The sequence below is a fragment of the Canis lupus genome, chromosome 2, assembly GCF_011100685.1.
Source record: "Canis lupus familiaris isolate Mischka breed German Shepherd chromosome 2, alternate assembly UU_Cfam_GSD_1.0, whole genome shotgun sequence".
In the NCBI taxonomy this organism is placed as follows: Eukaryota; Metazoa; Chordata; class Mammalia; order Carnivora; family Canidae; genus Canis; species Canis lupus.
Genome location: NC_049223.1, coordinates 22,135,641 through 22,147,419, shown reverse-complemented (window position 1 = coordinate 22,147,419; position 11,779 = coordinate 22,135,641). Strand labels below are relative to the sequence as shown.

Here is an 11,779-nt window from a genome sequence, read left to right as displayed (position 1 = left end):
ATTCACCTATTCACCCAATGTTCACTCACCTATCCAAAGCAACTGGCAGGTGTGGATTCCAGCACCTCTTGAACCTGTCTAGATATCCAGGAGTACCCTGTCCCACTGATGGCTTCACTTGATGAAGGCCAAGTAAAACCATGGGTCACTGGGTTGAGCCATGTTTAGGTTTAAGACATGGAGACTCAACCAAAGGCAAAAATGGTATTTCCATGCTCCACGTTCAAGAATTGGCTTTTGAAACTGTTGGTTTACCTTGTGGACACTGGCATGTTCAACAGTTGCATTGTTCATATGAAGACTTCTAATAAGGAAGGTACGAATTATTGTTGAAAAGTATATTATCTATGCAACCAATACCTCATCTAGAGCAAAAGGCTGCTCTGAGTGTAGGGAATGAGAAGCTCAAGGAGGTAGGTTTGGGGAAATCTAGACCTCGCTCTACGTACGCACATACATGTACACACAACACAGGTACGTATCTGAAGCATCATTATCTATGCTTGCTTTATTACTTCTGAAAATAAAGAAATGCATCGCAGTGGTAGTAGAGTATAGCTATTCTGGTCTCTCTTTACAGAATAAAACTGTAAAACTTAGAATTCGGTTATAACTCTTTGAAAGGCAACGCTAAATTCAGACCAAAACTGCTGGCTCAAACATCTCAGATCAGAACAACTTAAAACACTCGCATTTATTCATCATAAGGCATGCAGAACTTGGAGACTACAACATACTAAGTTATTTCAAAAATATTTAGCCAAAAAGTACATATTGCTTACACAATATTTCAGTTTCTCTTCCTAGACAGAATTACAGTAAAAGCTTCAACACAGCCTGTGCAAATATAACAAGCTAAGCCTTGATATTCCTTGATAGGTGATTCCTGTTGCCCAAAGGAATAACCTACCTCACCAGGGCCCTGCCCTTTCAGGGTACAATAAAAATGCCGTGCATTTTAACAAGCTGTATTTTTGGATGCACTACATCATAGGATTTAAGGAAAACAACTCACTATACCAAGGTCAATGTGAAGTTTTAAAATGCTATCAGGAAGCCAAATAATTGTCTATTTATTAAGTATTCACCAAATTGGAAGATCTCCTACACAGATTTTGCTAAGAGGTCAAATATTCAATCACTTGATTCTTCAAGGAACTCTCCAAATTCTTGGGCGTGGGTGCGTGTTTGCTGGGCCCAGAGTGGTGCTGCCAGAGCAACTGCACTTTCCTTCCCTCCTTTGCCTCTTCCTGGCCCTCTGGGACACTCCTCAGATCTGTGGTCCCAACTTCAGTGCACGGAGCCACCTGGGATGCTGGTGGAAGACAGACTCCCTGGGCCACCCAGAACTCGGATCCTGCGGGTCTGTGGCGAGACCCGAGACCGTGCCCGTGACAAGCACCCCCAGATGATCTGGAATGCACTCTGGGAAACCCTGCTTTAAAGACCAGTTCTTCCTCCTCGGGATCACATGAATCACACAGACCTGCATGTACCCAACATTTTACAAAATCCATCTTCACGAAGATGATTTCCTCAGGGACATCATCTGCTTAGCTCCCTGCCTCTCAGGAGACCTGCCACCGAAGAAGCCAGCAGCATTCAAGACATGATGGACATTCAAAAGAATTTAGATTTAGTCATCACCAGTATACCAAAAAAAAAGAAAAAAAAAAAAAAAAGCCCAACAGTATGTTCACCTTACTCAGAGGTTTCCAACACATTTTATTTTGTAGAGCACTGGTTTGTCGCTTTTGAGGACCAACATGTGTATAAATCCCTATAAAATGTCCAATTACTGTCAGTTCCGTAGCAGCCTGTCGGGTCCCGCACAGCGTACTTATGGCTTGAGTTCCAATCCCACTTGCAGAAAGGCTGCCCTCTGGCTCCTCGTGGAGGGTGCATCCAAGCCGAGCCTCTTCTGGGGCTTCATCTCCAAGGGGTGCTTCCTTTGGGGAGGACAGGCAGGCTCTGATGTCCAGGCTTTGGTGCCTGGAGGCAGGAGGCGTTGGGAGGCTCCTGGGCCAGGTGCTGTTTCTCTCAGGCGGATACTCGAGGAGTCAGCGCTTGTGCTTAATGACCACAGTCCCTCTCGCTTTTGTGGGTTACAACAGAAGGAAGCCTCTGTTCTTAAGTAACACGGATAAACACCTTTTTAGATCACCTATTTGTTCTAGAACTACAAAATTTAATTCAAGAAAATATAGGTCCCATGAAAGACTTAAAAGTTTTATAAAACTAAAATCTAGTTTTCCCCAATAAATTGTACTTTTAGCCAAAACCCTCCCAACACTTCTAAAATAATACTAAAGGGGGCATCTGATTATACAAGAGCAATAAAAAAAATTAAATATTTATTTGAACAAGTTTAAGTTCGAGCTGTGATGTTGGCAATGCGGATTTTTAACACAGATCACAAAAAGCGTGCACAAAGTACTGGCGCCAAGGACAAAATAATGCTAAAAATTCGGCTAAATAACTGCTGATTTTAAGAAAACAAAAGGCCTGAAATCACTATACAAAATATAAAATGTATTAAACACTACCATCCACAGAACAGTCTTTATTATTGATTATATTTAAAAATTATTTGTGTAGTTAATTATATATTGAATTGTAAATGAGTATCATACATGAACCCCCTTCCGGAAGGCCAATTCCTTGTCTTACTATAGAACATCTAATTACATGGCAAAAAGTATCCTTTCTTGCTGTCGATAAAGGAAACAGTTAAATGGTATTATTGTAAATATTAGGAAGGCTACCAAAAAAGAAATTAAATTTCTTTTTTGTCTTCCAAGTGCTTTCCATGCAGAGTTAAGCACTTGCCTTGTTTAACTGAATGCTCTCCTGGGAAAGTGTCCTGGGTCAGAAGAGATGCTCTCGAATTGAGAAGACTGGGCTTTACAAAGCAAAGGCTGGAAGGAACCATATGACCCTCTCACTATGGGGATATCACTGTGTCACTTACCACTTCCATCTTTCCAGAATATCATCCAAGACACTTAAAAAAAGACCAGACTGATAATGATAAATACGCACGAAATGAACAGACACCAACTGCTCTCTGACACCACGACCGGTAATGTCTGTGCCACGGGGGAGCACCTTTAGAAAGAGCCTACGCGGCAAGAGATAAGTGTCTAAAGATTCAAAATGAATCAACAGTATTGGATAACAATATAATTCTCAACTCAGAAGCTGCCTCAAGATTAGGTGCATCTTCAGTTAATGTAACAGGAAAAAAAGGCAATGGATTTTATTTTATTAATTGCATCCACTCACAAATCGACCTAAGGTCACCAGATGTGTAGACACAATGAGATTTTTGTTGTCGTGTATCGTCTTTAATTGAAATGATGAAAAAAGAAATAGCTCTATTTAAAAACAAAACCAGATAGCTACTTGGGTCTAGATTAAGAGGTGGCACCCGGGGTGGGGTTCACGTTCTGAGTGGCCACCTGCGGTGCAACTTCGATGATCCGGGGCTTGTCTATGATTCTGGCGGTGCGGTTGCCTTTCTCCACGATCCCAATAATCCATGCCTGATGGCCCTCCCCATATTTGGGAGACTTGATCTCTGCACAGAACCGGGCAGGCTTGCTCTCGTGGTAAACAGATGAGGAGGCCTCCTGACAAAGGGAAAAACAGAGAGAAAGGATCACGGTCGGCAGTGATGCCATGCCAGCAGTTCCCTTTGCCACCAGTTTTCCAGGGCACGTCCACCCAGGTGGTCGATTGGCCCACTGGCCCACAACCCATTTCTGTCTCTACACAGGGACTGCCCTTTCCTATCCACTAACATCCCACAGATGATATGTCTGGCAATTATTGACTTTGGTTGAACTACTACATTAAAGAACACATACAACCAACTTTCAAGTGTGGGAATTACCAGGCTGCGAAACACTGAAAACTGTGCAGGAGTGAGGTATCCTAATAATATATGTGCTAGCTGGGCAGCCCCAGTGGCGCAGTGGTGTAGCGCCGCCTGCAGTCCGGGGTGTGATCCTGGAGACCCGGGATCAGCCTTCCTGCATGGAACCTGCTTCTCCCTCTGCCTGTGTCTCTGCCTCTCTCTCGCTCTCTCTGAATGAATAAATAAATCTTTTTATATATATATATGTTCTGAGTGGCGTAGTTTCCCATATTCTCCCTCCGTCCTGTCCTATCGCCAAACAAATGCTGAGTTGGAGGTCGCTGGATCAAACACAGACTGGCGGGAGTCAGGTGACCCACAGCACCCAGGGGGGCTAAGGACATTGGTGTTAAGAAGGCCAAGGTTTAAAAAAAAAAAAAAAAAAAAAAAAAAAAGGCCAAGGTTTCTGGCAGCACTGACCTCACGCACAGTGTAATATACATATGCTAGCTACTATCTTCTTGTTACACTGAAAGAAAAACAATTTTTTTAAAGATTTCACTATTTGCAGGGGGGAGAGCCACAGGGAGAGGCAGCACCCCCTCTTGTGCAAGGAGCTCACAATGCGGGGCTTGATCCCAGGACCCTGGGATCATAACCTGAGCCTAAGGTAGATGCTTAACCGAATGAGCCACTCAGGCGCAGCTTCATTGAAAGAAATATTTAAACCGTAAGAGAATTTTTCCTGACTTGATTTTCTACATAGAATCCTCTTACACAAAAGACTTTTGTATTCTTATTTTTTAACTTAAAAATTAAGATCATGAAGGAGTGTATGCCTCAATATCTAGGTCCGGTCAGTGGCTCTGTAATCTTCAAAACAGAAAAAGCTGAAACATGTTGGAAAGGCCTTCATCAAAAAAAAAAAAAAAAAAAAAAGGAAAAGCCTTCATCACATCAGTAGCAAAGACAGAAAAGTGTATGGATTTCTAAGTAGAAATAACGCATCAGGAAAAAATATGTATTCATACTTTTTTTTTGTATTCATACTTTTACCAAAAAGTAAAAACTTCTCAACTTTGAATAAAGGGATTTGTTATTAATACCTGTTAGTTCATTCAACCTGGATTCTAGGCCCACCACCTGGCAGGCACTGTTCTAGCCCTACACTGAACCAACACAGGAGTTGTCTGTCCTCTTGGAACCCTCTTTCTAAAAAATGGATTTGGTTTGTTGTTGTTACAGAGACAGGACACTGAAGAGTCCTCTACAGAGGCCCTGGGAGGCCTATTAGAGAACAGCGGGCCCTTCTAGAGAGCTGGAGCGTGGGCAGGGCTCTGTGCTCCTCGCCTCTGGCTGCCTCCCAGAACCCCCTGGGGCACCGCTACAATTGCTGCTGACCAGACCCATCCCAGACTGGCTCAATCAGGATTCCTGACACAGGTCAGGTCTTGGCACAGATATTTAAATCTCCAGATGATTTCACTCTGTGATCGGGGTTGGGAAATAAAGATGTTAGAAAAGAGAAATACAAAAGATTGAAAAAAGAGGAAGGCTATCCAGAGTGGAAGCCAAGAGTCCAGGTAAGGGGAACTCTGGAGACATGATATTCTATCTCATTCTTACAATGGCAATTTTGGACATTTTCTGCAAGGAAAATATATAGCATGATCAATGTACCCTAGAGGGATCACAGTTAATTCAAATGCTAAGTGTCCCGTGAGTAAGGACTCATTTTTCCCATATTCTCCCTCCATCCTGTCCTATCGCCAAACAAATGCTGAGTTGGAGGTCGCTGGATCACACACAGACTGGCGGGAGTCAGGTGACCCACAGCACCCAGGGGAGCTAAGGACATTGGTGTTAAGAAGGCCAAGGTTTCTGGCAGCACTGACCTCACGCACAGTGGGGTCGTGCTCGTGTACTTGGCTTCTTCCTTGTCAGGTTAGCCTGGCTACTTTACTCCTCAGACCTGGGCCCAGGGTCCTCGTACCTGATGTCTCTGGGCAGGTCCCATGCATGAGGCCAAACATGTTTCCACAGGCCTTGCTCACAGCAGCCATCTTGGCCAGGACAGGGAGGTTGTGAATCACGAAGGACACCTCGTTCCTCTGCTGCTTGGCTAGGTTCTGTGCGTGCCCCAAAATCCCAAAGCCCGTGATGTCGGTGGCAGCGTGGGCATTGAACGTGTGCATGAGTCCTGCAGCTAGGAGAACACAGAGGAGCCATTTATTACCTAGTGACATAAGTGAAGATGGAGGAAAGAAACACCTTTCCTCAACTCAAAATTTTAAAATACACATTGTTCTCAGAATTCCCAATCTATCAAGGAGATGGCACACTGGAATAATGAAAATGTAATTTCTAAAAACAAAAACAAAAACCAAAAAACCCAAACCAGAATAACATTCTGAAAGTTGATTTTTTTTTAAGATTTTATTTATTTATTCATGAGAGACAGAGGTAGAGGCAGAGACACAGACAGAGGGAGAAGCAGGCTCCCCATAGGGAGCCAGATGCAGAACTTGATCCCAAGACCCCAGGATCACACCTTGAGTCAAAGGGAAACACTCAACTGCTGAGCCACCCAGGCGTCCCTGAAAGTTGATTTCTTACTCTACTGGAACCATTTAGAACGATCAGTAGCTTCAATCAATAGTACTTTTCCAGTAAAGTAGAAAAAAGTCTGTCCAGACGAATCACTATCTCAACACAAAGTAAAACGGTCTAAGTCATCCTAAAATCAAAGAACAAGGCTTTTTAATATGGACCTAAATTCAAGGCACTCTCAGTACAACTGAACTGACTTGTTCTGCACAGGTTAAATTTTAACAACTACAAAAAAGTTCTCAGTGTGGTTTTAGGTTTGAAGAGAATTGAATGGGAAGAACTCCAGGTCCCTAATAACTCCCCCGCCCCTTCTCCTGCTATTAATATCCAGCATTAGGTGGTACATTTGTTACAAGTGATGAGCCATTACGGATACATTATAGGTAAGTGAAGTTCTTACTTTACATACACACTAGTCTTGTTGTACAGTCTGTAGGCAGTTGAGGAGTGACAGGTATCCATCCCTAGAGTATCCTACACTCTGTTCGCTGCGCTAAAAGTCCTGTGCTCCCCCTTTCATTCCACCCCTCTCCCCAACTCCTGGCAACCACTGATATTTTTACTGTCTCCACAGTACTGCCTCTTCTGGATTATCAGAATTGGAATCGTAGAGCATTTGATCTTGTCAGATTGGCTTCTTTCCCTCAAATATGCTTTTAAGTGTCCTCTGGGTCATTTATAACTCGTTTCTTTGTAGAACTGACTAATATTCCTTTGCCTGGGTGGACCTGTTTACTTATCCATTCACCTACTGAGAGACTTCTTGGTTGCTTCCAAGTCTTGGCAGATACGGGTAAAGCTGTGAAGAGATCCGGGTACAAGTTTTTGGGTGGACAGAAGTCGTCACATTCAGTTTAGTAAATACCAAGGAGTATGACCGCTGGATCGTATTAGTATGTGTTTTATAAGGACTTTGTCCCAGTCTATGGCCTATCTCTTCATTCTTAGCATCTTTCACAGAGCATTTTTTTTAAATAAAGTCCAACTTGTCTAGTTTTCCTTTAATAGATCATTGCTTTCCATATTGTATCTAAACAGTCATCACCAAACCCAAGGTCACCTAGTTCTCTCCAACGTTACCTTCTAGGAATTGAACATTTATCGCGATCCATTCTGAATTTTTGCCTGTGAATGTCCAGTTGTTCCAGCAACACTTACTGAGAGGACGATCCGTTCTCCACTGCATTGTTCTTGCTCTTTTGTCAAAGATCAAAGTGTAAGTATGTGGGTACACTTTTGGACTGTGTTGTGGTCCCACCGATACACGTATTATTCCTGTGGCAAGGACTGTAGCTTACACTGTTCTGAAGCTGGTAGTCAGTCCTCCAACGGCTCTCCTTCAACACAGCTGGCTGTTCTGGGTCTTTTGCCTCTACGTTTAAACTCAAAACCTGCTTGTCAATATCCACAAAATCATGGGCTAGGATCCTGAATGGGACTGCCCTGAATCCATACATCAAGTTGGGAAGTACCGACATCTTGACAATATTGAGTCTTTCGACCTCTGTACCTGGAACTCTTCTCCATTTATTTACATTTTATTTGACTTCTGTCATCGTGTTACAGTTTTCCTCATGTGGAGCATGGACATGCTTTGTTAGATTCATCCTGAAGTATTTCATTGTGGGGAGGAGTGAAAGTCTAATTTTTAAAAAAGTAAACACCTTGGGCAGCCCGGGTGGCCCAGCGGTTTAGCCCTGCTTTCAGCCCAGGGCGTGATCCTGGGGATCCAGGATTGAGTCCCACATCAGGCTCCCTGTGCGGAGCCTGCTTCTCCCTCTGCCCCTCTCTCTCTCTCTCTCTCATGAATAAATAAAATCTTAAAAAAAAAAAAAATTTAAACACCTCTTTCTCATGAAATGAAATACACCCTATGTTTACCAGTGTATTCCAGAGGGGATGTGTTTTGGGGGCACATTTTCTCTTTTTAGACCAATATCTCTTTTACACTTGCGTGCATTCTCAACAACTAAGGCAGAGAGAAGAACAGACATTACTCATCCATTACGGTGGTTAAGCAACTAGACATCACTCTATTTTTTTTTTTTTAATTTTTATTTATTTATGATAGTCATACACACAGAGAGGGAGAAAGAGGCGGAGACATAGGCAGAGGGAGAAGCAGACTCCATGCACCGGGAGCCCGACATGGGATTCGATCCCGGGTCTCCAGGATCGCGCCCTGGGCCAAAGGCAGGCGCTAAACAGCTGCGCCACCCAGGGATCCCACTAGACATCATTCTATTATCGTCTCTGTACCCAGGGCAGTGGTGTAGCCTGCGACATTTAATATGAGCCAAGATCTGCACTTAAGAAGCTTTTCCTGGTGCCACGCTGGGTGAGCTGAGATGACCAGAGGATACAAGAGGACACACTGAATCCTAGTAAGAGGCATTCCATTTTTAGGTATACATCACCATTTGGTCCCTACATAGGGAATTACCGTTGGTAATTTTTCCTATGGACATTTTAATGAAACACCGAAGCAGAGAAAAATAGTACACTACAATGAACTCCTGTATACTCAACAAAACCCAGCTTCAACTACTGCCATCTTTCTGCTAGGACCTCATCTATTCCTGCCTACTTGTTGGGGGATGTGGATGGGGTGGGGAAGGTAACACTGAAGCAAACCCTAGTCAGACTACTTCATCTGTAAATATTTCAATATGGAACTCTAAAAGATAAAAATAACTTGTTAACCACAATACTACTATCATTCCAATGCAATTAATACTTTAACAGAGGTCTCTTAAACCTCTGAATTTTTAAGAGTTTCTCCTTCTTCTCCACTATGGGGCGTGCATTTGTTATAGAAACAGTCATCTTTTCTGTAAAAGTTCCTGTGTTCTGGATTTTGCCATCTTCCTTCATGGTGACATGTCTTGCTACCTTACATACTGCCCATCCTCGCAGACAGATCCATGGCTTGATGAGATAGATTCAAGTTCAGTTTTTCTGGCAAGAGTACTTCATTGGTGGGGACCAGGGGCACTTATCACTTCCACATGAACCTTTCACCTAATGGTTTTAGAAACCATGGATGCTTGTTGTTGAGGCTTGTTAAATCAAGCGGGCAGCAAAATGTCAAGTGTGTGATTCCATTATTCTTCTTGCATTTATTAGAAGGGACTATTCTAAGGAATTTTAAAAACAACTTATTTAGATTTCCTGAAATACAGTCTGTACAAGAGAGGTGAAATGTGTGACTGATTCCTAATTAATTTATTTTCAGAATACATTAGTGCTCTAGCAACCTCCAAAGGTAGCCAAAAAGTTTTAATTATCGTTATGGTCTCACTGACAGATACTTGGTATGCTTCATCTGGCTTCAGTCACTCTTCTTGATGTTCAAAATGTTCCTGCCCCATTTGGTGGGAGCCTCCTCAAGTTCTGGTGCTGTGACATTACCCATTCGTGGATACCTCTATTACCCTCTGGCATAGGAGGTCCCAGGCTTATCTTCTGTACTTCCTTTCACAGAGTTGGAATCACCCATTTCGCAAAGGAGACCTGGCACTTTTTCATGGGAAATGTTAATTTTCAGATCAGAATCTGGGCACCAGGAGTTCATTACTAGTGGGTTATTGCTGCTTCTACTATGCCTTTTTTAAAAAAAAAGATTTATTCATGAAAGACACAGAGGAGAAAGAGAGAGGCAGAGACACAGGCAGAGGGAGAAGCAGGCTCCATGCAGGGAGCCCGATGTGGGACTCAAACCCGGGTCTCCAGGATCCACCCTGGGCTGAAGGCGGTGCTAAAATGCTGAGCCACCCAGGGATTCCCTACTATTTTCAACAGGCTTGGAAAATAACATTTTTAGGGGGGGAAAAATCTTGAGTTCATACTAATAATTCCAAAGTAAAGATTGCAGTTATTAACTTGGCTTTTTTGGGCTTACTTTTTTTTTTTTTCTATTTATTTTTTACTTCTTTTTATTCTTAAAATCTTTGTTCCAAACTATATTAACTTACTTGCTTTATCATACTAGCCCGATAATCTCACAAACAAAGCCCACTGAATACAATGAGATATCTTTGTGGGTTTTTGTCCTGAGGATACACATTGAAAATATCAGGTTTGGGATGCCCGGGTGGCTCAGCGGTTGAGCATTTGCCTTTGGCACAAGGTGTGATCCCGGAGTTCTGGGATCGAGTCCCATATCAGGCTCCTCACATGGAGCCTGCTTCTCCTGTCTCTGCTTCTCACTGTGTCTCTGATGAATAAGTAAATAAAGTTCTTAAAAAAAAAAAAAAAAAAAAGAAGAAAGAAAGAAAGTATCAGGTTCAAAGTAATTTGAAATAATTCTTCCCCATGTGGTTTTGGCAGCTTTTAAAATATTTGGTTTAGATTTGTGAGCTATATGATTTTTAATATAATTTTTTAACTACAGAAAACATTCATTTTGAAGGCAAACTTCAAAGAGGTCTACTTCCGCCCTAATTTCCTCTTACATGTAATTATTTTTATTAATGATTTTCCATGGTTTCCTTTTTTTTTTTTTTTTAAGATTTTATTTATTTATTCATGCATAGACACAGAGAGAGAGCGCCAAAGGCACAGGCAGAGGGAGAAGCAGGCTCCATGCAAGAAGCCTGATGTGGGACTTGATCCCCGGACTCCAGGATCAGGCCCTGGGCTGAAGGCAGGCACTAAACCACTGAGCCACCCAGGGATCCCCCCATGGTTTCTTTTTAAAAGTATACAATGCATATTACTCACACATAAACACACTAAATGCAGCACATCGTATACGTGTTTCTGTCCCTTTTTTATTTGATCCTATCTTAGAGCATCTGGGAATAAAGACCTTGCATTCCTTTTTAGTGGCTATATAGCATTCCAGTGTGCACGTACACTAGACACCTACTGACGGACATTTGGATTGTCTCCTCCTTTTGCAGTTATAACCAGGGCTTTAATGCAGAGTCTTGTATACATGCCATTTCCTATTTTGACAAGTGGAGCTTTGAGGCAGAGTCACAGAAGTAGGACTGCGAGGTCAAAATAAATGCACACGTAATTTTGCTAGATATGATCAAATACTCCTCCATAAGCTGCCACATTGTCATGACCAGCAGTATACAAAAGTAAGGACGCAGAATCTTACATGCTCAAACACAAGCAAACTGAAAATTCATACAAATAAAATTAAACCATTACAAGTCCCTTTCTTACTATGAAACGATTTTATTTGAAGAACCAAAAAAGGGGAAAGGACTCCTTAAACAGTGTGAGTGGCACAGGAGTAGAGAAACGCAAAGAAAAAGCCCTGGAGCTAAGTGATGAAGCATCTAAGGACAAAGTGTG

The 11,779-nt window shown here is 42.4% G+C and overlaps 1 protein-coding gene across 1 annotated transcript in view; it reads right to left on the bottom strand.

The window, feature by feature from the left end:
* Nucleotides 1–2,313: 2,313 nt before the first annotated feature.
* Nucleotides 2,314–11,779, bottom strand: part of SEPHS1 (selenophosphate synthetase 1) — a 28,283-nt gene continuing 18,817 nt past the window's right edge. The window contains 3 exon segments of the mRNA NM_001190410.1: nucleotides 2,314–3,596; nucleotides 3,598–3,632; nucleotides 5,853–6,065. Coding sequence (NP_001177339.1) covers nucleotides 3,417–3,596; nucleotides 3,598–3,632; nucleotides 5,853–6,065 — 428 coding nt within the window. The 3' untranslated portion in view covers nucleotides 2,314–3,416.